The 22257-nt window shown below is 48.1% G+C and overlaps 1 protein-coding gene across 1 annotated transcript in view; it reads left to right on the forward strand.

Moving 5' to 3' along the window:
* Nucleotides 1–2217: 2217 nt before the first annotated feature.
* Nucleotides 2218–22257, forward strand: part of LOC132388570 (uncharacterized) — a 64288-nt gene continuing 44248 nt past the window's right edge. Inside the window, exons 1-3 of the mRNA XM_059960946.1 lie at nucleotides 2218–2240; nucleotides 3234–3366; nucleotides 3457–3696. Of these exons, the coding sequence (XP_059816929.1) occupies nucleotides 2218–2240; nucleotides 3234–3366; nucleotides 3457–3696 (396 nt within the window). The remainder of the gene's footprint in view (nucleotides 2241–3233; nucleotides 3367–3456; nucleotides 3697–22257) is intronic.

Raw genomic sequence — 22257 nt, forward strand, 5'->3', positions numbered from 1 at the left:
CTCTGCGGGTGAGAAACAAATTGACGCTCCTTACATCGTGCTCGATTTTAAACAGTAATGATTGCAAATTAATTTCACAGAATTTTGTTAACAACCGTGTCCGCGGTCAAAACAGCTCATACTGGACTGGAACATGCAAAGCGGGGTGAGATTTGGGGTCATGTCGGTTTTGTAGAGAGATTGGGCAGTGGGATTAATTTTGGGGACAGACACATGTCTGTGGGGGAGGCGGGTTAAGGGGAGCTTTTGGCTGCTGCCTCCAATCAGTGGTGAGAGGTGGGTCACTAAGGATATTTTGGGGACAGAAACGGGTCTGTGGGAAGAGAGAAAGGTAGTAGGAGTATTCTGTGGCCTGGTATCCCCGTAGGAAGGGACTGGGCAGCGCGATTAATTTGTTGACCGTTGCAGTCTGTGTGAAGAATATGGAAGGGGGAGTGTTTCGGCGACTGTGGTCTGTAGGTCAGTGGGGAGAAACTGCGTCGGTGGGAGTATTTGGGGAGGGACACCGTGGACAGGGAATGGGGTGCTGCGATTAAATTTAGACTGACACGGCTCTGTGGGGTGAGATTAGGCAATGCGCTTAGTTTGTGACCGACACGGGCCCTTGGTAGAGATCGGACTTGAATTAATCTGTGGGCTGACATGGACTGTGGGAAGAGAGTGTTTTGGTGATTGACACAGGTCTGCAGGGAGAAGGTTGGACAGTGGGATCATATTGGGGACAGGCTGAGGGCTGATGGGTGAGAGTGGGAAGTGCAAGTATTTTCGGGACAGACACGCGGCATTAGGACAGAGAGAGTCAGTGGGTGTATTTTGGGGATAGAGACCGGGCTGTGAAGAGATTGGAGCGACAGGATGACTTTGGGGACTGACAAGGTTCCATGGGGAGGGAAGAGGGCTTTTGAGTATTTTGGAGACTGCCATTGGGCCGTGGGGAGATGCTGTGGCTCTGGGAGTAAGTTGGGGTGTGACAGGGTACTGTGGGGAGAAAGTGTGGTCGTGGGGTTATTTTGGGGACTGAAAATGTTCTGTGGGTAGAGCGTTGGGCAAATGATTATTCGGGGACTGACACAGGGTCAGGGAGAATGGGTCAGTGAGTCTATTTTAGAAACTGGAACAGGTATGTGTCGAGAGAGAAGGTCAGTAGGAGTACTTTGGAGACTGACATCGGTCGGTGAGGACAGATTGAGTCAGTGGGAGAATGTTGGGGTCTGACACAGGTCTGTCTGCTGGAGTTTTGTTGATCCTTTTGAAAATATTTATTCCTCCTTGACAGGGAAGCGGCCTCGAACGTCGTGTACAAGGTGAAACGCTGGAAAGGTCGAATGCGGTGAATGTAAATTCTCCTTGGTATCGAAGTTGCAATAATGATCAGCACCGTTTCATCTGTGAGAAGTCTGCAACTTTGTACTCGGATATTCCTGTGAAGATCCGGGATCTCTGTCAACAGCCCGTGGAGCTGACTTTAATCGAAGGAGATTAACCCAATTCCAGCGCTCTCCCAGACTCCGACAAACCCATCCAATCTGCCCCTCGCCGCTACCCTATTCCCCTCTCTCTTACGCTTACTCGGCATCTCACTCTGTGTTTACCTTCAAAATCCCCAAACTCGTCTCCATAGCTCCACCCCTGTCATCTCCCTCTATTTCATCCCCTGTTTTATTCCCCACACTTCCTTGCCTCCCTCTCCCAGCATCAAAGGACTGTATCGCAAGTTTACCACCTGACCTCATTATCCGTGACTTTATCCGCCCTGAGATTTGTATAATTGCAGGATCGGTACGTCCTAATAAATAGATAATAAATGCTGCAAAACTGTCGAGACGGTACTCATACTTTCAAAAAATTTTCTGGCGGAGGGGAAACAGGTGTTCCTGGGTCACTGATTTTGCAGGCTCCTGTGCCTCTTGTCTGATGATGGAAATTAATAATAAGGCGCCCGTTCCTGGGTGATCGGCCTCAGTGATTGATCCCGCCGTCTAACCGCTGTCCTCGATGCTGGGGAGGGTTGTGCCCGTGATGGAGCCGGTGGTGTCCACACCCCTCTCTGGCGCCCTCGTGCGGTGCAGCATCCACGCTAGGGCGCCGATGCAACAGGTCAGAATGCGTGGGTGTTCCATACCCCGTAACGGTTTAAAAAGAAACCAGCACAAATGGACACACCAGGAGTCTGAGTCTTCCGTTATGAACTCTATTTTTATTAGTAACGACGTGAGTATGGTAATGTCAAACAAGATAAGGTAAGCAGACGAGCAAAGCATATGCGTATATAGGTGAGTAGATAAAGTTTCCAAGCTTCCCCAGCTCAGATGGTTAGCTGATACAGTCTTACGGTGGGATGGTCAGTAATCAGTTCAGTTCTGGAATTTGGTTTGAGTAGAGTTGGAGAGAGGGGGATAGAGCGTTGATTTATGTTCCAGTGCCGATCCTCCACTGATTTAAAAGTCACTAACTTGTGACGATAGGAAGGGGGATGCCGGTCTTCCACGGTAACGCTGTCAACCCAGGCCAGGGTTGAACACACCGATAGCGTTCCACCGGTCACTCCTTAGTCCACAGTGTGAGCAAAAATCCGACCCTTGTCGTGGGCACACAAAGCCCACCAGTGTCCCCCATGCCTCTGGAGGTCTTGTATGTCTCCTGCGTGCCTTGTGTGTCTGATTGAAAAGTCAGCTGAGCTTATATACTATATATCTCAGCAGTGCGGACCACTAGCTGTCCGTCATTTAGCTCCGCCTCCCAGACTCTCTCTCATCCCTGCTGCTGAATTAGTACACAAGCTGTTCTCTCTCTCTCTCTCTCTCTCTCTCATCTCTCTCTCTCTCTCTCTCTCTCTCTCTCTATCTCTCTCTCTCTCTTCTCTCTCTCTCTCTCTCTCTCTCGTCTCTCTTCTCTCTCTCTCTCTCTCTCTCTCTCTCTCTCTCATCTCTCTCTCTCTCTCTCTCTCTCTCTCTCTCTCTCTCTCTCTCTCTCTCTCTCTCTGTTTTGAAAGAACAGTCTACTTTGGAATAGTCCTTCAGATCTCGCCCCGACGTCGCAGATGCACCTGTTTTCAGGGGCAGAGTTTACTCTTTACGTGGATGGCAGCTCCACAGTCCTCTGGGACCGGGGAACGCCTCTGCGGATGTGCCGGAGTAGACAACCATCACAGCCCGAAGGTGGCGCTCACCAGCCCCCAGTCTTTGCCCAAATAGCAGAACTTTTTTTTGCTCTCACCCGCGCCTGTATTTTAGAGCTACGGACAAAGGGGCCAATGTTTATACAGACTCTCGCTATACGTTTGGGGTGGCCCTTGATTTTGGACAACTCTGGGCACAGCGAAGATATTTCTCCTCCTGTGGGCCCCCCGTCCAGAATGCCACGTATGTAAAGAATCTCCTCTAGGATATACTCCTCCCCGAAACATTGGCCGTTATTAAATGTTCTGCTCACCTAATAGACGACTCTGCCTAATAGGCAACAACAGGGCGGACTTTGGCAGCTAAACAGACTGCACAGGAGGCGACTATCATAGTTTCCACAACTGAGCGATCGGCTTTCACCACGACTAAATGGCCACCAGCGCCGGGCACTCCAGACAGGGCTACAGACCGAATGCTCCAGGGGGACGCCCCTGATTCAGAAAATCAACCCCGGAAGACACACGGATGTGCGCTTTCGGTGTCCACCGGCCTCTGGCAGACCCCAGATGGCCAGGTTTGTATTCCTGACGCTTTGTCACCGCTGCTTATTGATTGCCTGACACCCACCTTGGCAAGGACGGAATGAGTAATATTTTGCTCCGCACCTGGTGGCACCCAAGGGTGGAGGAGGCTGCCACGGCAAAGATACAAGCCTGATTGATCGCGGAAAAGGGAGTAAAATATGCCCAAGGAAAGGACGTTTGGCCAACTGGTCCTTTTGAATCCATTCAGCTTGATTTTATTGAAATACCGCGTGCACACTGTCATAAGTACTGTTTAGTGATTGTAGATGTGTTCAGTCGATGGATTGAAGCCTTTCCGATCACCAATAATAAAGCTTCCACGGTGGTAATGCTGTTGTTTACAGAAATTATACCCAGATTTGGGGTACCCAGACAGATAAGTTCGGACAATAGCCCTCATTTTGTGGGGAAAATAAATAAAGAGCTATGCGAGATGCTGCACATTGAACAGCAGTTTCATTTTCTTACCACCCGAAGGCTGCAGGAATAGTGGATCCGGCTAACGGCACCCTGAAGAATAAGCTGAATAGGTTAATGTCCGAAACCGGACTGAGCTGGCTGAGGGTCCTTCCGTTAGCTTTATACCCTGTGAGAATTATCCCACATTCCACTGCAGGGGTATCTGCAGACGAAATTGTTTATGGGCGTCCTGGAAGGACCCCATGGGATGCCGACGCGCAGCCTCCCGCCCAAATTGACCTTAATGTCATGGGGGATGAATTGCAGAAGTACCTTCACCAATTAAGGGTCTTCTGTAGTTTCTCCACTCCCAGGTAAAGAATAACTTTCAGTGTTCCGGAGGGCAAGGAGCAGAGTGGCTGGAGCTGAAAATTGGAGATACGGTACTGATCTGAGATTGGGAGCGTCCCAAACATGAACCCCGGTGGAAAGGACCATTCCAGATACTACTGCAAACACCGACGGCAGTTAAAGTACAAGGCCAGGGATAACGGATGCATCTCAATGACTGTAAAATATGGCTTCCTGGCTGCAATTAAACATTTGTGGACTCACTATTGTGTGTTGCAATTGATTCCATAGAGGACAACTTGTTATATCAAGTACATGATCGACTGCACAGTAAACGTATTGCTTGTTATCCTTTGGTAAAGCGATAGAGGGGAAGTGAGGGGAAAGGGGGTATTGTACTGATGGAATAGGTGATAACTATGCCGTGGACACTGAGTGTTTGGGGACCCGCGAACGGCATGCAGAGCAGGACGGGGAAGGGTGGGTACCTAGTACACGCTGCCGAAGCGCCAGGGATTACCCCTTCTGTTTCACGGGAAAGGGATGGGGAAGCGTTTTCGCCAGGGTACCCCGGGAAACACCTTGCCTGGAGAAACAATGTTTGGACCACCGATGTAGGACAGACAAGGGAATTTTCTCTTGTGAATGTATCCAAAAACAATGTGTGACCGTCTCTAAGGGGAATTAAGCATGTGTGTGGATTTTGTAACTGGACACGTGTCAGCTGGTTCAGTGACTTCTGAATACTCTTCCCTGTATCCGGAGGAGTACTTCTGGTTTGATACGATAGAACTTTGTAAGATTTCTTGCAGTCGGACGAAGCCCGGATACGTGTTCCTGTTTAACGGTACCTACACTACGGCCATCACCACTCTACCTACCCTCTTTGCGGTAGGAACCATTGGACCACTCTCTGCCCCCGGAAGGGTCACGTTCGGCGACGACTGATAGCTCGAGCCGTGAGTGAGGAATTCTGTGCTGACGGGAGGAATCCTGTTACCCTGGGCTCTTCTCTGGGCGATGGGTTCCGGTACACTTCTCTCTCTCTAGGGGGTTCGGCAGGAGTCACAGCTCCAAAGAACTGTAATTACCTCATTTGTGGGCTAACGGCATTGTGAAACGGTACGGTGGAAGGCCCGGAGGCCGTTAACAGGGAGAGGGTAGAGTTACGACTCTATGAACAGCAAACCAGGTACGCTATGCATTACCAGCTGGCCCAGCAGGGAGGGGTTTGCGCCATAGTCGGAGACAAATGCATCACCCATTTTACTGATGAGTCCTACAATGGGTCCACGCCATCCGGTCTGTTATGAAACAACTGGATGAGTTCAGGCAAGATCCACAGATAGGAGAGGGTTGGTTAGGATGGTTGCTGGGAGGGTATTGGGGGTCTGATCTACTGCACGGGCTGATGGGTTTCATCGCAATAATTATTGTGCGGTGCGTGATGATGACCTGCCTAAATACTGGCTGTCGAATTGTAACGGAAACTCTGATGATGATGTCTTTTTCAAGCCCCGTGTATTTGGTTATCATGGAATGATAAAGGGACCGGTGTGTGAAGAAGGCAAAGGTACGCTTAGGTAGAGTGATAGGTAAATGGAGGAATGGATTAAAGGGAATGATTAGCTTGTGATCAATTACCTCATATGTGTCTTATGTTGATTTCTGCACAGGGAAAAAAGGGAACCTTACCCAGCAACGAATGATGTAGCAGACATTGCTCCCTAATAGCGTTAGACATAGGTCTGAATAAAGAATTATCTGGCTGCACAAGACATTTCTGAGTTAGTTTTAACATAACTAAATAGGGGAAGTGAAGCGTAGTGGGGGGGGGGGTGCTGAGGGTAGAACGTTGGAGAGTAGGGGCGGGTGTCAACATACGGAGCTGAGATTGTATCCGATAGTGAGGCGACCAGAATTGGACACAGTACTCCAAAGGCAACACGAGTGAATCTGCAGATGCTTGAAACAAATAAAAACACAAAAATGCTGGCAGAACTCAACAGGCCAGACAGCTTCAATGGGAGGAGGTTGTGACGATGTTTCGGACCGAAACCCTTCTTCATGGTTTCAGCCCGAAACGTCGTTACTACTTCCTCCCATAGATGTTGTCTGGCCTCCGAAGTTCTGCCAGCATTTTGTGTTTTTACAATGCTCCAAGTGTGGCTTAACCAGAGTTTTATAAGGCTACATCATTACATCGTGTCCCTTAAACTCTATCCCTCGACTTATGAAAGCTAACACCCCATAAGCTTTCTTAACTACCCTATCAACCTGATAGTCAACTTTCAGGGATCTGCGGGCATGTACCCCCATATCCCTCTTCTCCTCCACACTACCAAGTACCCTCCCAATTACTTTGGAGTTTGACCTTCCAAAAGTGTACCACCTCACGCTTCTCCGGTTTGAACTCCATCTGCCGGATCTCAGCCAACATCTGCATCAATGTCTCTCTTCAGTCTTCGACAATCCTCTACACTATCTACAACACCACCAACCTTTGTGTTGTCTGCAAACTTAACAACCCACCCTTCTACCCCCACATCCGTGTCGTTAATAAGAATCACAAAAAGTAGAGGTCCGAGAACAGATCCTTGTGGGACACTACTAGTCAGAACACTCCAATCTGAAAGGACTCCCACCACCCCAACCCTCGGCCTTCTACATGCAAGCCAATTCTAAATCTACCTGGCCAAACTTCCCTGGATCCTGTGCCTTCTAACTTTCTGAATAAGCCTGCCATCTGGAACCTTGTCAAAAGCCATACTAAAATCCATTTTGATCACATCCACTGCACTAACTTCATCTATATGCCTGGTCATCTCCTCAAAGAACTCTATCGGGCTTGGTAGGCACGATCTGCCCTTCACAAAGCCATGTTGACCGTCCCTGATCAGACCATGATTCTCTAAATGCCCTTTCTCTAAGAATCTTTTCCAACAGCTTTCTCACCACAGACGTAAGGCTCACTGGTTTATAATTACCCGGACTATCCCTACCACCCTTATTGAAGAACGGGACAACATTCGCCTCCCTCCGATCGCCCGGTACCATTACTGTGGACAACAAGGACATAGAAATCCTAGCGAGAGGCTAAAAAATCTCTTCCCTCGCCTCGTGGAGCTGCCTGTAGAATATGCTGTCAGGCCCCGGGGACTTATCTGTCCTAATTTATTTTAAAAACTCCTACACCTCCTCTCCCTTAATATCAACATGCTCCAGAACATCAAACTCACTCAGATTGTCCTCACCGTCATCAATTTCCCTCTCATTAGTGAATACCGAAGAGGAGTATTCATTGAGGACTTCTCTCAGTTTCTCGGCCTCCAGGCACATCTTCCCGCTTTTATCTATTATCGGTCGTACCTTTACTCCTGTCACCCTTTTGTTCTTCACATGATTGAAGAATGCCTTGATATTTCCTAGACCCTACTCGCCAAGGCCTTCTCAGCCCCTTCTTAAGCTCCTTCCTTGCTTCCTTATATTCCTCAACAGTCCCATCTGATCCTTGTTTCCTAAACCTCATGTATGTTGCCTTCTTCCACCTGGATCGATTTTCCAATTCACCTGTCACCCATTGTTCCTTTATCCTACCATTCTTTATTTTTCTCACCGGGACAAATTTATCCCTAACATCCTGCAAAAGATCCTTAAACATCGACCTCATGCCCACAGTACATTTCCTTGCGAAAACATCATCCCAATTCACATCCGCGTTCCACTCTTGTAGCTTCATAATTTGCCCTTGCCCAATTAAAAAACATTCCTGTCCTCTCTGATTCTATCCTTTTCCATGATAATGCGAAAGGCCATGGATCGGTGATCACTGTCCCCCAGATGCTCACCCACTGACAGATCTGTGACGTGACCCGGTTCGTTACCTAATACAAGATCTAGTACGGCATTCACCCTGGTCGGCCTGTTAACATGCTGTGACAGGAATCCATCCTGGAAACATTTAACAGACTCTGCCCCATCTAAACCTTCGAAACTAATCAAGTGCCAAATAATATTAGGGAAGATAAAGTCCCCCATGATAATAACCCTGCTTTTTTGCACCTTTTCAAAATCTGCTCCTCGGTATCTCTGCCGCTTCCAGGCCTATAGAATACTCCCTGTAGAGTAACCGCTTCCTTCATGTTCCTGACTTCTACCCAAACTGTCTCAAAAGAGGATCCTGCTACATTATCCACACTATCTGCAGCTGTAATAGTATCCCTGAATGGTAATGCCACCCCTCCTCCCCTCTCACCCCCTCTCTATCCCTTTTAGAGGTAGATCAAGCAGTCCTGGTTTCAGATACAGAGTGGAGCTCACAGCACCACGTCCCATCATACACTGCCGTGGTCAGACTCAGAATGATGCTCTCTCCACACCGTCCTAACGCACACTCCCGGGGTCAGAAACGCAGTAAAGCTCCCTCCGCTTTTGTTGTTATCAGCCAACATTGCCTGTATGGGAATAGAAGTATCCCCTCCTCAATGTTCTTTCCATTTAGAGTAATATGATGGGTTTCGACAACATATCACAACGCTCAACTGTGCTGCAAAATAATTATCTCTTAGAGAATGTAGGCCCCATCACCCCCCCTTTGCACTACGAACTCTATACCTTTTTGAGACGAACTTTAGTCTTTCTACCTTGCAAAATATAGCTTGACAACATTTTGTTCCATTCATTTAATTGATATTGATTAATCTCTATTGGTAGGATCTGAAAGAGATATACTTGTCTGGGCAGTATATTAACTTTAAAAGATTCAATCCTTGAACTGAGACTAAAAATCTAAATCGCTTCCATCTTGTTATATCTTCCTTAATTTTTATATATGTATGTATATATATATATATATATATATATATATATATATAGACTGATAATTACATTCGGATAATTTTGCCAAAACTTTTGGCATAATGAAGCCAAATATTCGAACGACTCTGTTTGGATATTTAATTTCAATTTCTCCTGCTGTGCTATATTTTACGAAAGTAATTGTTTTTTTTTAAATCTATGTTGATCTTGCATCCGGATAATTGATCACATTGTTCAAAGTATTCCATCAATTTAAATGAAGAGTATGTTGGGTGCCCGAGATAGATCAAGATGTCATCCACGTAACAAGCCAATTTCTACTCTTTTCCTCTAATAGTAATTCCCCTGATATCTTCTTTGTGTCTGATGTATTGAGCTAATGGTTCCAGATATAATGTGAAGCTTTGCGGTGACCATGCACAACCCTGCCTTGTAGCCCTTTCTATGGTAAGACTATTTGATAAATATCGATTGATTTTATTCCTCGCAGTAGGGTGGTCATATAGTGCCTGGATAGTTTTAATAATTGTGTCATTGAAACCAAATCTATACAAAACTCCCTAAAGAAAATTCCAATTCAGCGAATCAAATGCGTTTCCAGCGTCCACGATTATCACTATTGATTCGATTTCAGTGTTTTTTTGTATATGATCCGTAATGTGTAATGTCCTTCGTATATTGTCTGGTGTCTAGCGCTGTTGAAAAAAACCTGTCTGATCGTCATGTATCAGCATAGGTAGAAACTCTTCTAATCGTTTGGTCGTGATGTAGATAAATAATCTATGATCTCCATTAAGAACGTGTATTAATGTAAATGACCCGCATTCCATTTTATCCTTCCGGTATAGCTGAGATTATCGCTTCCTTCCAAATGGGTGGCATCTGTGCCTTTTTAGAGCCCAGTTTAGTGTGGGGAGTAAGGCGGGAAATAACACATTTTCAAATACTTTGTACCACTCTGCCGTATACCGATCTGATCCTGGTGACTTGGTTAATTTAAGCCTACTAATTGCAGCTTTTAATTCAACTTCAGTAATGTCATCAGTTATTGTTCTATTTTGTTCTTCGCTTAAAGTGGTTAACTCCAGAGAAGCCAGAAAGGTGTCAATTTGTGTTATCCTTCCCCTTGGAACTTATAGAGTTTCGTAAAGCAGTTCAAAAGCTTCTTGAATTTCACTTCGATTGTTTTTAATCATTTTTGTTCATTAATCCCTAATACTATGGTTTGTATTTACTAATATCCTTTTATTATGTTTCCCCGCCAGTACTTTCATAGAATTAGATCCATTTTCATAACGTCACTGGTTCAGGAACATTATTCTTTTCTTGATTTCTTGTGTAGCCAAACTATTAATATATATTTTTTCAATTTCCTCTAATGTATCCTGTGCCAAATTCACTTTGTGTTTTTTCTAGCTCCTTCAGCACATTTTGCAATTTCTCTAATAGTTTAATCTTTATTTTTTTTTCTTATATGAAGATATCGCTATAATTTTCCCTCTTAAAAGAACCTTCAGAGTACCCCAGTTTAAACCTATCCATTATCACTGAATTCTAAGAAAAGACCAATTTATTTTTTTAATTTGTTCCTTAAAATAGAGATCATTCAGTAGAGTTGAATTCAGTTTACAAATAGTATTCTTTAGTTGTAGGTCATAATCAAAAGATAAATATAGAGGTGCATGGTCACTTACATCTATTGTCCCAAATCCACAGGTGTTTATTTTGTCTTTGTCTTTTCCAAATGTTATAGAATTGCCTATTCTTCTACATACAGAATGGTTAGCAGAGTAATGAGGATAATTCCTTCTGTTGTGGGAAAAGTTCCCTCCATATAAAAATTAGACCAAATCCTTAAAATGTGTATTAACTTTCTTATGTAAAGATTTTAGACAACAGACAATAGACAATTGTGCAGAAATAGACCATTCGGCCCATCGAGACTGCACCGCCATTTTGAGATCATGGCTGATCAATTCCTATCAATACATGGTTCCTGCCTTGTTCCTATATCCCTTGATTCCCTATCCATAAGATACCTATCCAGCTCCTTCTTGATAGCATCCAGAGAATCGGACTCCACGACCTTCCGAGGCAGTGCATTCCTGACCCCCACAGCAGTCTGGGAGAAGAAGTTTTTCCTTAACTCTGTCCTAAATGACCTACTCCTTATTCTCAAACGATGTCCTCTGGTACTGGACTCTCCCAGCATCTGGAACATATTTCCTGCCTCTATCTTGTCCAATCCCTTAATAATCTTATATGTTTCAATCAGATCCCCTCTCAATCTCCTTAATTCCAACGTCTACAAGCCCAGTCTCTCTAACCTCTCTGCGTAAGACAGTCCAGACATCCCAGGAATTAACCTCGTGAATCTACGCTGCACTTCCTCTACAGCCGGGATGTCCTTCCTTAACCCCAGAGAACAAAACTGTACACAATACTCCAGGTTTGGTCTCACCAGGGCTCTGTACAAATGCAAGAGTATTTCCTTGCTCTTGCACTCAATTCCCTTTGTAATAAAGGCCAACAATCCATTAGCCTTCTTCACTGCCTGCTGCACTTGCTCATTCACCTTGAGTGACTGATGAACAAGGACTCCAAAATCTCTTTGTATTACTCCCTTACCCAACTCTATACCGTTCAGATAATAATCTGTCTTCCTGTTCTTACTCCCAAAGTGGATAACCTCACACTTAATTACATTAAACGCTATCTGCCAAGTATCTGCCCATTCACCCAGCCTATCCAAGTCACACTGAATTCTCCAAACATCCTCATCAAATGTCACACTGACACCCAGCTTAGTATCATCAGCAAATTTGCTGATGTTATTTTCTATGCCTTCATCCAAATCGTTAACGTAAATGCTAAACAGCTGTGTTCCCAATACCGAGCCCTGTGGCACCCCACTAGTCACCAGCTGCCATTCCGAGAAACACCCATTCACCGCTACCCTTTGCTTTCTATCTGTCAACCAGTTTTCTATCCATCTCAATGCCTTCCCCGCGATGCCCTGAGCTTTGATTTTACCCACCAATCTTCTATGTGGGACCTTATCAAATGCCTTCTGAAATCGAGGTACACTACATCTACTGGATCTCCCCCGTCTATCTTCCTGGTTACATCCTCGAAAATCTCCAACAGATTAGTCAAGCAGGATTTACCCTTGGTAAATATGCCACTATTTCATCCTTAATAATGGACTCGAGCATGTTTCCCACCACCGATGTCAGGCTGACAGGTCGATAGTTCTCTGTTTTCTCCCTCCTTCCTTTCTTAAAAAAAGGGATAACATTAGCCATTCTACAATCCTCAGGAACTGATCCTGAATCTAAGGAACATTGGAAAATGATTACCAATGCATCCGCAATGTCCAGAGCCACCTCCTTTAGTACCCTAGGGTGCAGACCATCTGGACCTGGGGATTTGTCAGCCTTCTGTCCCATCAGCCGTCTCATCACGTTTCCTTCCGAATGTCAATCTGTTTCATTTTCTCTGTTACCCTATGTCCTTGGCCCATCCATATATCTGGGAGATTTCTTGTGTCTTCCTTAGTGAAAACAGATCTAAAGTACTCATTAAATTATTCTGCCATTTCTCTATTTCCCATAACAATTTCACCGAATTCTTTCTTCAAGGGCCCAACATTGGTCTTAACTATCTTCTTTCTCTTCACATACCGAACAAAGCTTTTGCTATCTTCCTTTATATTCCGGGCGAGCTTGCGTTCGTACACAGTATTCTCCACACAGTCCAATCACACACTCCCGGGGTCAGATACAGAGTAAATCTCCTTCCACACCGTCCCAAAACACGCTCCCGTGGTCAGACACAAAGTGAATCTCCCTTCACACCGTCCAATCACGCACACCCGGGGTTAGCACATGGTCAAGGTCGCTCCACACCGCTTGTGTTATTTCTCCTAACTTAAACCGGATATCGATCTCTCGGTTCTGAGCTTCTCCACCTCTCTGTGTGTACAGGCCGGTCGTTTGGCTTCAGAACACTTCCGCACAGCGACTGCAAACTCACCATCCCTCCACAGCCTCCCAACGCTCCCCCTCACTCCTTAGTTCTACCTCTGGTCTCACACACACTTATTATCACTGAGACAGACACACTGCTGGAGACTACAGGAACGCTGAACTGCAGCTGATTGGTGAGAGGAGAGAGGGAGAATCAAGAGGGGGATTTGCTCTGTTTCTGAATCCGTTTTTTTTCTATTTGACTGTGAGGCAGCAGATTCACTCTGTGTCTGACCCCTGGAGTGTGTAATGAGACCGTATGGAAGGAGATACATCTGTGTCTGACCCCAGGAATGTGTGATGGGATGGTGTGGAGGGAGAATCACTCTTTGTCTGACCCCGGGGGAGTATTATGGGACAGTATGGAGGGAGATTAGTTCTGTGTCTGACACCGGGAGTGTGAGATGGGAAGGTGCTGAGAGAGATTCACTGTGTGTCTGACCCTGGGAGTGCGTGATGGGATGGTGTGGAGGGAGATTCATTCTGGGTCAGACCCCGGGACTGTTTGAAGGGACGGTGTGGAGTAAGATTCACTCTGTGTCTAACTCCGGGAGTGTGTGATGGGAGGGTGCGGCGGAAATTCAATCTGTGACTGACCACGGGAGTGTGTGATGGGACGGTGTGGACGGAGATTCACTCTGTGTCTGACCCCCGGAGTGTGTGATTGATGGTGTGTAGAGGGATTCAAACTGCGCCCGACCCCGGGAAAGGATTCTCAGGGATAGGATCTCCTAAGATTTGGAGAAGAACAGTCTACTCATGGATAGTCAACGCGGCTTTGTGAAGTGAAGATCGTGCCTCACGAGACTGATTGAGTGTTTTGAACAGGTTACAAAAGAAATTGATGAGGGTAGGACAGTGGATGTGGTGCATATGGACTTTAGCAAAGCATTTGACTATAGTAGTATGTAAGAGCTGTCTTGGACAGGCACATGGATGAAAGACAATTGGAGGTTTATGGGGTAGAGTTGATTTAGTTTTTTTAAGTATTATATCGGTCAGCGCAACATGGAGGGATGAAGGGCCTGTCCTGTGCTGTAGTATTCCATGTTTCTGTGGTCCCATGGGACGGGGTGTGCTGGGACTGGGAACTTGATTCAGTGTTTGACCCCGCAAGTGTGCGACGGACGGAGTGGAGAAAGACACAGACACGGATACAGACACAGAGTGAATCACCCTCCACCCTCTCCCATCACAGACCCCCGGGGTCAGACACAGAGTGAATCTAACTCCACACCATCCCATCACACACTCTCGGATACAGACACAGAGTGAATCTCCCTCCACACCGTCCCTTAACACACTCCCGGGGTCAGTCACAGAGTGAATCCCCCTCCACACTAGTCCAATCACACACTCCCGGGTTCAGGCACAGAGTGAATCTCCGTCCTCACCGTCCCAAAACACACTCCCGTGGTCAGACACAAAGTGAATCTCCCTTCACACCGTCCAATCACGCACACCCGGGGTCAGCACATGGTCAAGGTCGCTCCTCACCGCTTGTGTTATTTCTCCTAACTTAAACCGGTTATCGATCTCTCGGTTCTGAGCTTCTCCACCTCTCTGTGTGTACAGGCCGGTCGTTTGGCTTCAGAACACTTCCGCACAGCGACTGCAAACGCACCATCCCTCCACAGCCTCCCCCCGCTCCCCCTCACTCCTTAGTTCTACCTCTGGTCTCACACACACTTATTATCACTGAGACAAACACACTGCTGGAGACTACAGGGACGCTGAACTGCAGCTGATTGGTGAGAGGAGAGAGGGAGAATCAAGAGGGGGATTTGCTATGTTTCTGAATCCGTTTTTCTTCTATTTGACTGTGAGGCAGCAGATTCACTCTGTGTCTGACCCCTGGAGTGTGTAATGAGACCGTATGGAAGGAGATACATCTGTGTCTGACCCCAGGAATGTGTGATGGGATGGTGTGGAGGGAGATTCACTCTTTGTCTGACCCCGGGGGAGTATTATGGGACAGTATGGAGGGAGATTCGTTCTGTGTCTGACACCGGGAGTGTGAGATGGGAAGGTGCTGAGAGAGATTCACTGTGTGTCTGACCCTGGGAGTGCGTGATGGGACGGTGTGGAGGGAGATTCATTCTGGGTCAGACCCCGGGACTGTGTGAAGGGACGGTGTGGAGTAAGATTCACTCTGTGTCTAACTCCGGGAGTGTGTGATGGGAGGGTGCGGCGGAAATTCAATCTGTGACTGACCACGGGAGTGTGTGATGGGACGGTGTGGACGGAGATTCACTCTGTGTCTGACCCCCGGAGTGTGTGATTGATGGTGTGTAGAGGGATTCAAACTGCGCCCGACCCCGGGAAAGGATTCTCAGGGATAGGATCTCCGAAGATTTGGAGAAGAACAGTCTACTCATGGATAGTCAACGCGGCTTTGTGAAGTGAAGATCGTGCCTCACGAGACTGATTGAGTGTTTTGAACAGGTTACAAAAGAAATTGATGAGGGTAGGACAGTGGATGTGGTGCACATGGACTTTAGCAAAGCATTTGACTATAGTAGTATGTAAGAGCTGTCTTGGACAGGCACATGGATGAAAGACAATTGGAGGTTTATGGGGTAGAGTTGATTTAGTTTTTTTAAGTATTATATGGGTCAGCGCAACATGGAGGGATGAAGGGCCTGTCCTGTGCTGTAGTATTCCATGTTTCTGTGGTCCCATGGGACGGGGTGTGCTGGGACTGGGAACTTGATTCAGTGTTTGACCCCGCAAGTGTGCGACGGACGGAGTGGAGAAAGACACAGACACGGATACAGACACAGAGTGAATCACCCTCCACCCTCTCCCATCACAGACCCCCGGGGTCAGACACAGAGTGAATCTAACTCCACACCATCCCATCACACACTCTCGGATACAGACACAGAGTGAATCTCCCTCCACACCGTCCCTTAACACACTCCCGGGGTCAGTCACAGAGTGAATCCCCCTCCAAACTAGTCCAATCACACACTCCCGGGTTCAGGCACAGAGTGAATCTCCGTCCTCACCGTCCCAAAACACACTCCCGTGGTCAGACACAAAGTGAATCTCCCTTCACACCGTCCAATCACGCACACCCGGGGTCAGCACATGGTCAAGGTCGCTCCTCACCGCTTGTGTTATTTCTCCTAACTTAAACCGGTTATCGATCTCTCGGTTCTGAGCTTCTCCACCTCTCTGTGTGTACAGGCCGGTCGTTTGGCTTCAGAACACTTCCGCACAGCGACTGCAAACGCACCATCCCTCCACAGCCTCCCCCCGCTCCCCCTCACTCCTTAGTTCTACCTCTGGTCTCACACACACTTATTATCACTGAGACAAACACACTGCTGGAGACTACAGGGACGCTGAACTGCAGCTGATTGGTGAGAGGAGAGAGGGAGAATCAAGAGGGGGATTTGCTATGTTTCTGAATCCGTTTTTCTTCTATTTGACTGTGAGGCAGCAGATTCACTCTGTGTCTGACCCCTGGAGTGTGTAATGAGACCGTATGGAAGGAGATACATCTGTGTCTGACCCCAGGAATGTGTGATGGGATGGTGTGGAGGGAGATTCACTCTTTGTCTGACCCCGGGGGAGTATTATGGGACAGTATGGAGGGAGATTCGTTCTGTGTCTGACACCGGGAGTGTGAGATGGGAAGGTGCTGAGAGAGATTCACTGTGTGTCTGACCCTGGGAGTGCGTGATGGGACGGTGTGGAGGGAGATTCATTCTGGGTCAGACCCCGGGACTGTGTGAAGGGACGGTGTGGAGTAAGATTCACTCTGTGTCTAACTCCGGGAGTGTGTGATGGGAGGGTGCGGCGGAAATTCAATCTGTGACTGACCACGGGAGTGTGTGATGGGACGGTGTGGACGGAGATTCACTCTGTGTCTGACCCCCGGAGTGTGTGATTGATGGTGTGTAGAGGGATTCAAACTGCGCCCGACCCCGGGAAAGGATTCTCAGGGATAGGATCTCCGAAGATTTGGAGAAGAACAGTCTACTCATGGATAGTCAACGCGGCTTTGTGAAGTGAAGATCGTGCCTCACGAGACTGATTGAGTGTTTTGAACAGGTTACAAAAGAAATTGATGAGGGTAGGACAGTGGATGTGGTGCACATGGACTTTAGCAAAGCATTTGACTATAGTAGTATGTAAGAGCTGTCTTGGACAGGCACATGGATGAAAGACAATTGGAGGTTTATGGGGTAGAGTTGATTTAGTTTTTTTAAGTATTATATGGGTCAGCGCAACATGGAGGGATGAAGGGCCTGTCCTGTGCTGTAGTATTCCATGTTTCTGTGGTCCCATGGGACGGGGTGTGCTGGGACTGGGAACTTGATTCAGTGTTTGACCCCGCAAGTGTGCGACGGACGGAGTGGAGAAAGACACAGACACGGATACAGACACAGAGTGAATCACCCTCCACCCTCTCCCATCACAGACCCCCGGGGTCAGACACAGAGTGAATCTAACTCCACACCATCCCATCACACACTCTCGGATACAGACACAGAGTGAATCTCCCTCCACACCGTCCCTTAACACACTCCCGGGGTCAGTCACAGAGTGAATCCCCCTCCACACTAGTCCAATCACACACTCCCGGGTTCAGGCACAGAGTGAATCTCCGTCCTCACCGTCCCAAAACACACTCCCGTGGTCAGACACAAAGTGAATCTCCCTTCACACCGTCCAATCACGCACACCCGGGGTCAGCACATGGTCAAGGTCGCTCCTCACCGCTTGTGTTATTTCTCCTAACTTAAACCGGTTATCGATCTCTCGGTTCTGAGCTTCTCCACCTCTCTGTGTGTACAGGCCGGTCGTTTGGCTTCAGAACACTTCCGCACAGCGACTGCAAACGCACCATCCCTCCACAGCCTCCCCCCGCTCCCCCTCACTCCTTAGTTCTACCTCTGGTCTCACACACACTTATTATCACTGAGACAAACACACTGCTGGAGACTACAGGGACGCTGAACTGCAGCTGATTGGTGAGAGGAGAGAGGGAGAATCAAGAGGGGGATTTGCTATGTTTCTGAATCCGTTTTTCTTCTATTTGACTGTGAGGCAGCAGATTCACTCTGTGTCTGACCCCTGGAGTGTGTAATGAGACCGTATGGAAGGAGATACATCTGTGTCTGACCCCAGGAATGTGTGATGGGATGGTGTGGAGGGAGATTCACTCTTTGTCTGACCCCGGGGGAGTATTATGGGACAGTATGGAGGGAGATTCGTTCTGTGTCTGACACCGGGAGTGTGAGATGGGAAGGTGCTGAGAGAGATTCACTGTGTGTCTGACCCTGGGAGTGCGTGATGGGACGGTGTGGAGGGAGATTCATTCTGGGTCAGACCCCGGGACTGTGTGAAGGGACGGTGTGGAGTAAGATTCACTCTGTGTCTAACTCCGGGAGTGTGTGATGGGAGGGTGCGGCGGAAATTCAATCTGTGACTGACCACGGGAGTGTGTGATGGGACGGTGTGGACGGAGATTCACTCTGTGTCTGACCCCCGGAGTGTGTGATTGATGGTGTGTAGAGGGATTCAAACTGCGCCCGACCCCGGGAAAGGATTCTCAGGGATAGGATCTCCGAAGATTTGGAGAAGAACAGTCTACTCATGGATAGTCAACGCGGCTTTGTGAAGTGAAGATCGTGCCTCACGAGACTGATTGAGTGTTTTGAACAGGTTACAAAAGAAATTGATGAGGGTAGGACAGTGGATGTGGTGCACATGGACTTTAGCAAAGCATTTGACTATAGTAGTATGTAAGAGCTGTCTTGGACAGGCACATGGATGAAAGACAATTGGAGGTTTATGGGGTAGAGTTGATTTAGTTTTTTTAAGTATTATATGGGTCAGCGCAACATGGAGGGATGAAGGGCCTGTCCTGTGCTGTAGTATTCCATGTTTCTGTGGTCCCATGGGACGGGGTGTGCTGGGACTGGGAACTTGATTCAGTGTTTGACCCCGCAAGTGTGCGACGGACGGAGTGGAGAAAGACACAGACACGGATACAGACACAGAGTGAATCACCCTCCACCCTCTCCCATCACAGACCCCCGGGGTCAGACACAGAGTGAATCTAACTCCACACCATCCCATCACACACTCTCGGATACAGACACAGAGTGAATCTCCCTCCACACCGTCCCTTAACACACTCCCGGGGTCAGTCACAGAGTGAATCCCCCTCCACACTAGTCCAATCACACACTCCCGGGTTCAGGCACAGAGTGAATCTCCGTCCTCACCGTCCCAAAACACACTCCCGTGGTCAGACACAAAGTGAATCTCCCTTCACACCGTCCAATCACGCACACCCGGGGTCAGCACATGGTCAAGGTCGCTCCTCACCGCTTGTGTTATTTCTCCTAACTTAAACCGGTTATCGATCTCTCGGTTCTGAGCTTCTCCACCTCTCTGTGTGTACAGGCCGGTCGTTTGGCTTCAGAACACTTCCGCACAGCGACTGCAAACGCACCATCCCTCCACAGCCTCCCCCCGCTCCCCCTCACTCCTTAGTTCTACCTCTGGTCTCACACACACTTATTATCACTGAGACAAACACACTGCTGGAGACTACAGGGACGCTGAACTGCAGCTGATTGGTGAGAGGAGAGAGGGAGAATCAAGAGGGGGATTTGCTATGTTTCTGAATCCGTTTTTCTTCTATTTGACTGTGAGGCAGCAGATTCACTCTGTGTCTGACCCCTGGAGTGTGTAATGAGACCGTATGGAAGGAGATACATCTGTGTCTGACCCCAGGAATGTGTGATGGGATGGTGTGGAGGGAGATTCACTCTTTGTCTGACCCCGGGGGAGTATTATGGGACAGTATGGAGGGAGATTCGTTCTGTGTCTGACACCGGGAGTGTGAGATGGGAAGGTGCTGAGAGAGATTCACTGTGTGTCTGACCCTGGGAGTGCGTGATGGGACGGTGTGGAGGGAGATTCATTCTGGGTCAGACCCCGGGACTGTGTGAAGGGACGGTGTGGAGTAAGATTCACTCTGTGTCTAACTCCGGGAGTGTGTGATGGGAGGGTGCGGCGGAAATTCAATCTGTGACTGACCACGGGAGTGTGTGATGGGACGGTGTGGACGGAGATTCACTCTGTGTCTGACCCCCGGAGTGTGTGATTGATGGTGTGTAGAGGGATTCAAACTGCGCCCGACCCCGGGAAAGGATTCTCAGGGATAGGATCTCCGAAGATTTGGAGAAGAACAGTCTACTCATGGATAGTCAACGCGGCTTTGTGAAGTGAAGATCGTGCCTCACGAGACTGATTGAGTGTTTTGAACAGGTTACAAAAGAAATTGATGAGGGTAGGACAGTGGATGTGGTGCACATGGACTTTAGCAAAGCATTTGACTATAGTAGTATGTAAGAGCTGTCTTGGACAGGCACATGGATGAAAGACAATTGGAGGTTTATGGGGTAGAGTTGATTTAGTTTTTTTAAGTATTATATGGGTCAGCGCAACATGGAGGGATGAAGGGCCTGTCCTGTGCTGTAGTATTCCATGTTTCTGTGGTCCCATGGGACGGGGTGTGCTGGGACTGGGAACTTGATTCAGTGTTTGACCCCGCAAGTGTGCGACGGACGGAGTGGAGAAAGACACAGACACGGATACAGACACAGAGTGAATCACCCTCCACCCTCTCCCATCACAGACCCCCGGGGTCAGACACAGAGTGAATCTAACTCCACACCATCCCATCACACACTCTCGGATACAGACACAGAGTGAATCTCCCTCCACACCGTCCCTTAACACACTCCCGGGGTCAGTCACAGAGTGAATCCCCCTCCACACTAGTCCAATCACACACTCCCGGGTTCAGGCACAGAGTGAATCTCCGTCCTCACCGTCCCAAAACACACTCCCGTGGTCAGACACAAAGTGAATCTCCCTTCACACCGTCCAATCACGCACACCCGGGGTCAGCACATGGTCAAGGTCGCTCCTCACCGCTTGTGTTATTTCTCCTAACTTAAACCGGTTATCGATCTCTCGGTTCTGAGCTTCTCCACCTCTCTGTGTGTACAGGCCGGTCGTTTGGCTTCAGAACACTTCCGCACAGCGACTGCAAACGCACCATCCCTCCACAGCCTCCCCCCGCTCCCCCTCACTCCTTAGTTCTACCTCTGGTCTCACACACACTTATTATCACTGAGACAAACACACTGCTGGAGACTACAGGGACGCTGAACTGCAGCTGATTGGTGAGAGGAGAGAGGGAGAATCAAGAGGGGGATTTGCTATGTTTCTGAATCCGTTTTTCTTCTATTTGACTGTGAGGCAGCAGATTCACTCTGTGTCTGACCCCTGGAGTGTGTAATGAGACCGTATGGAAGGAGATACATCTGTGTCTGACCCCAGGAATGTGTGATGGGATGGTGTGGAGGGAGATTCACTCTTTGTCTGACCCCGGGGGAGTATTATGGGACAGTATGGAGGGAGATTCGTTCTGTGTCTGACACCGGGAGTGTGAGATGGGAAGGTGCTGAGAGAGATTCACTGTGTGTCTGACCCTGGGAGTGCGTGATGGGACGGTGTGGAGGGAGATTCATTCTGGGTCAGACCCCGGGACTGTGTGAAGGGACGGTGTGGAGTAAGATTCACTCTGTGTCTAACTCCGGGAGTGTGTGATGGGAGGGTGCGGCGGAAATTCAATCTGTGACTGACCACGGGAGTGTGTGATGGGACGGTGTGGACGGAGATTCACTCTGTGTCTGACCCCCGGAGTGTGTGATTGTTGGTGTGTAGAGGGATTCAAACTGCGCCCGACCCCGGGAAAGGATTCTCAGGGATAGGATCTCCGAAGATTTGGAGAAGAACAGTCTACTCATGGATAGTCAACGCGGCTTTATGAAGTGAAGACCGTGCCTCACGAGACTGATTGAGTGTTTTGAACAGGTTACAAAAGAAATTGATGAGAGCAGGACAGTGGATGTGGTG

The sequence above is a fragment of the Hypanus sabinus genome, unplaced genomic scaffold (genome assembly GCF_030144855.1).
Source record: "Hypanus sabinus isolate sHypSab1 unplaced genomic scaffold, sHypSab1.hap1 scaffold_352, whole genome shotgun sequence".
NCBI classification, from domain to species: Eukaryota; Metazoa; Chordata; class Chondrichthyes; order Myliobatiformes; family Dasyatidae; genus Hypanus; species Hypanus sabinus.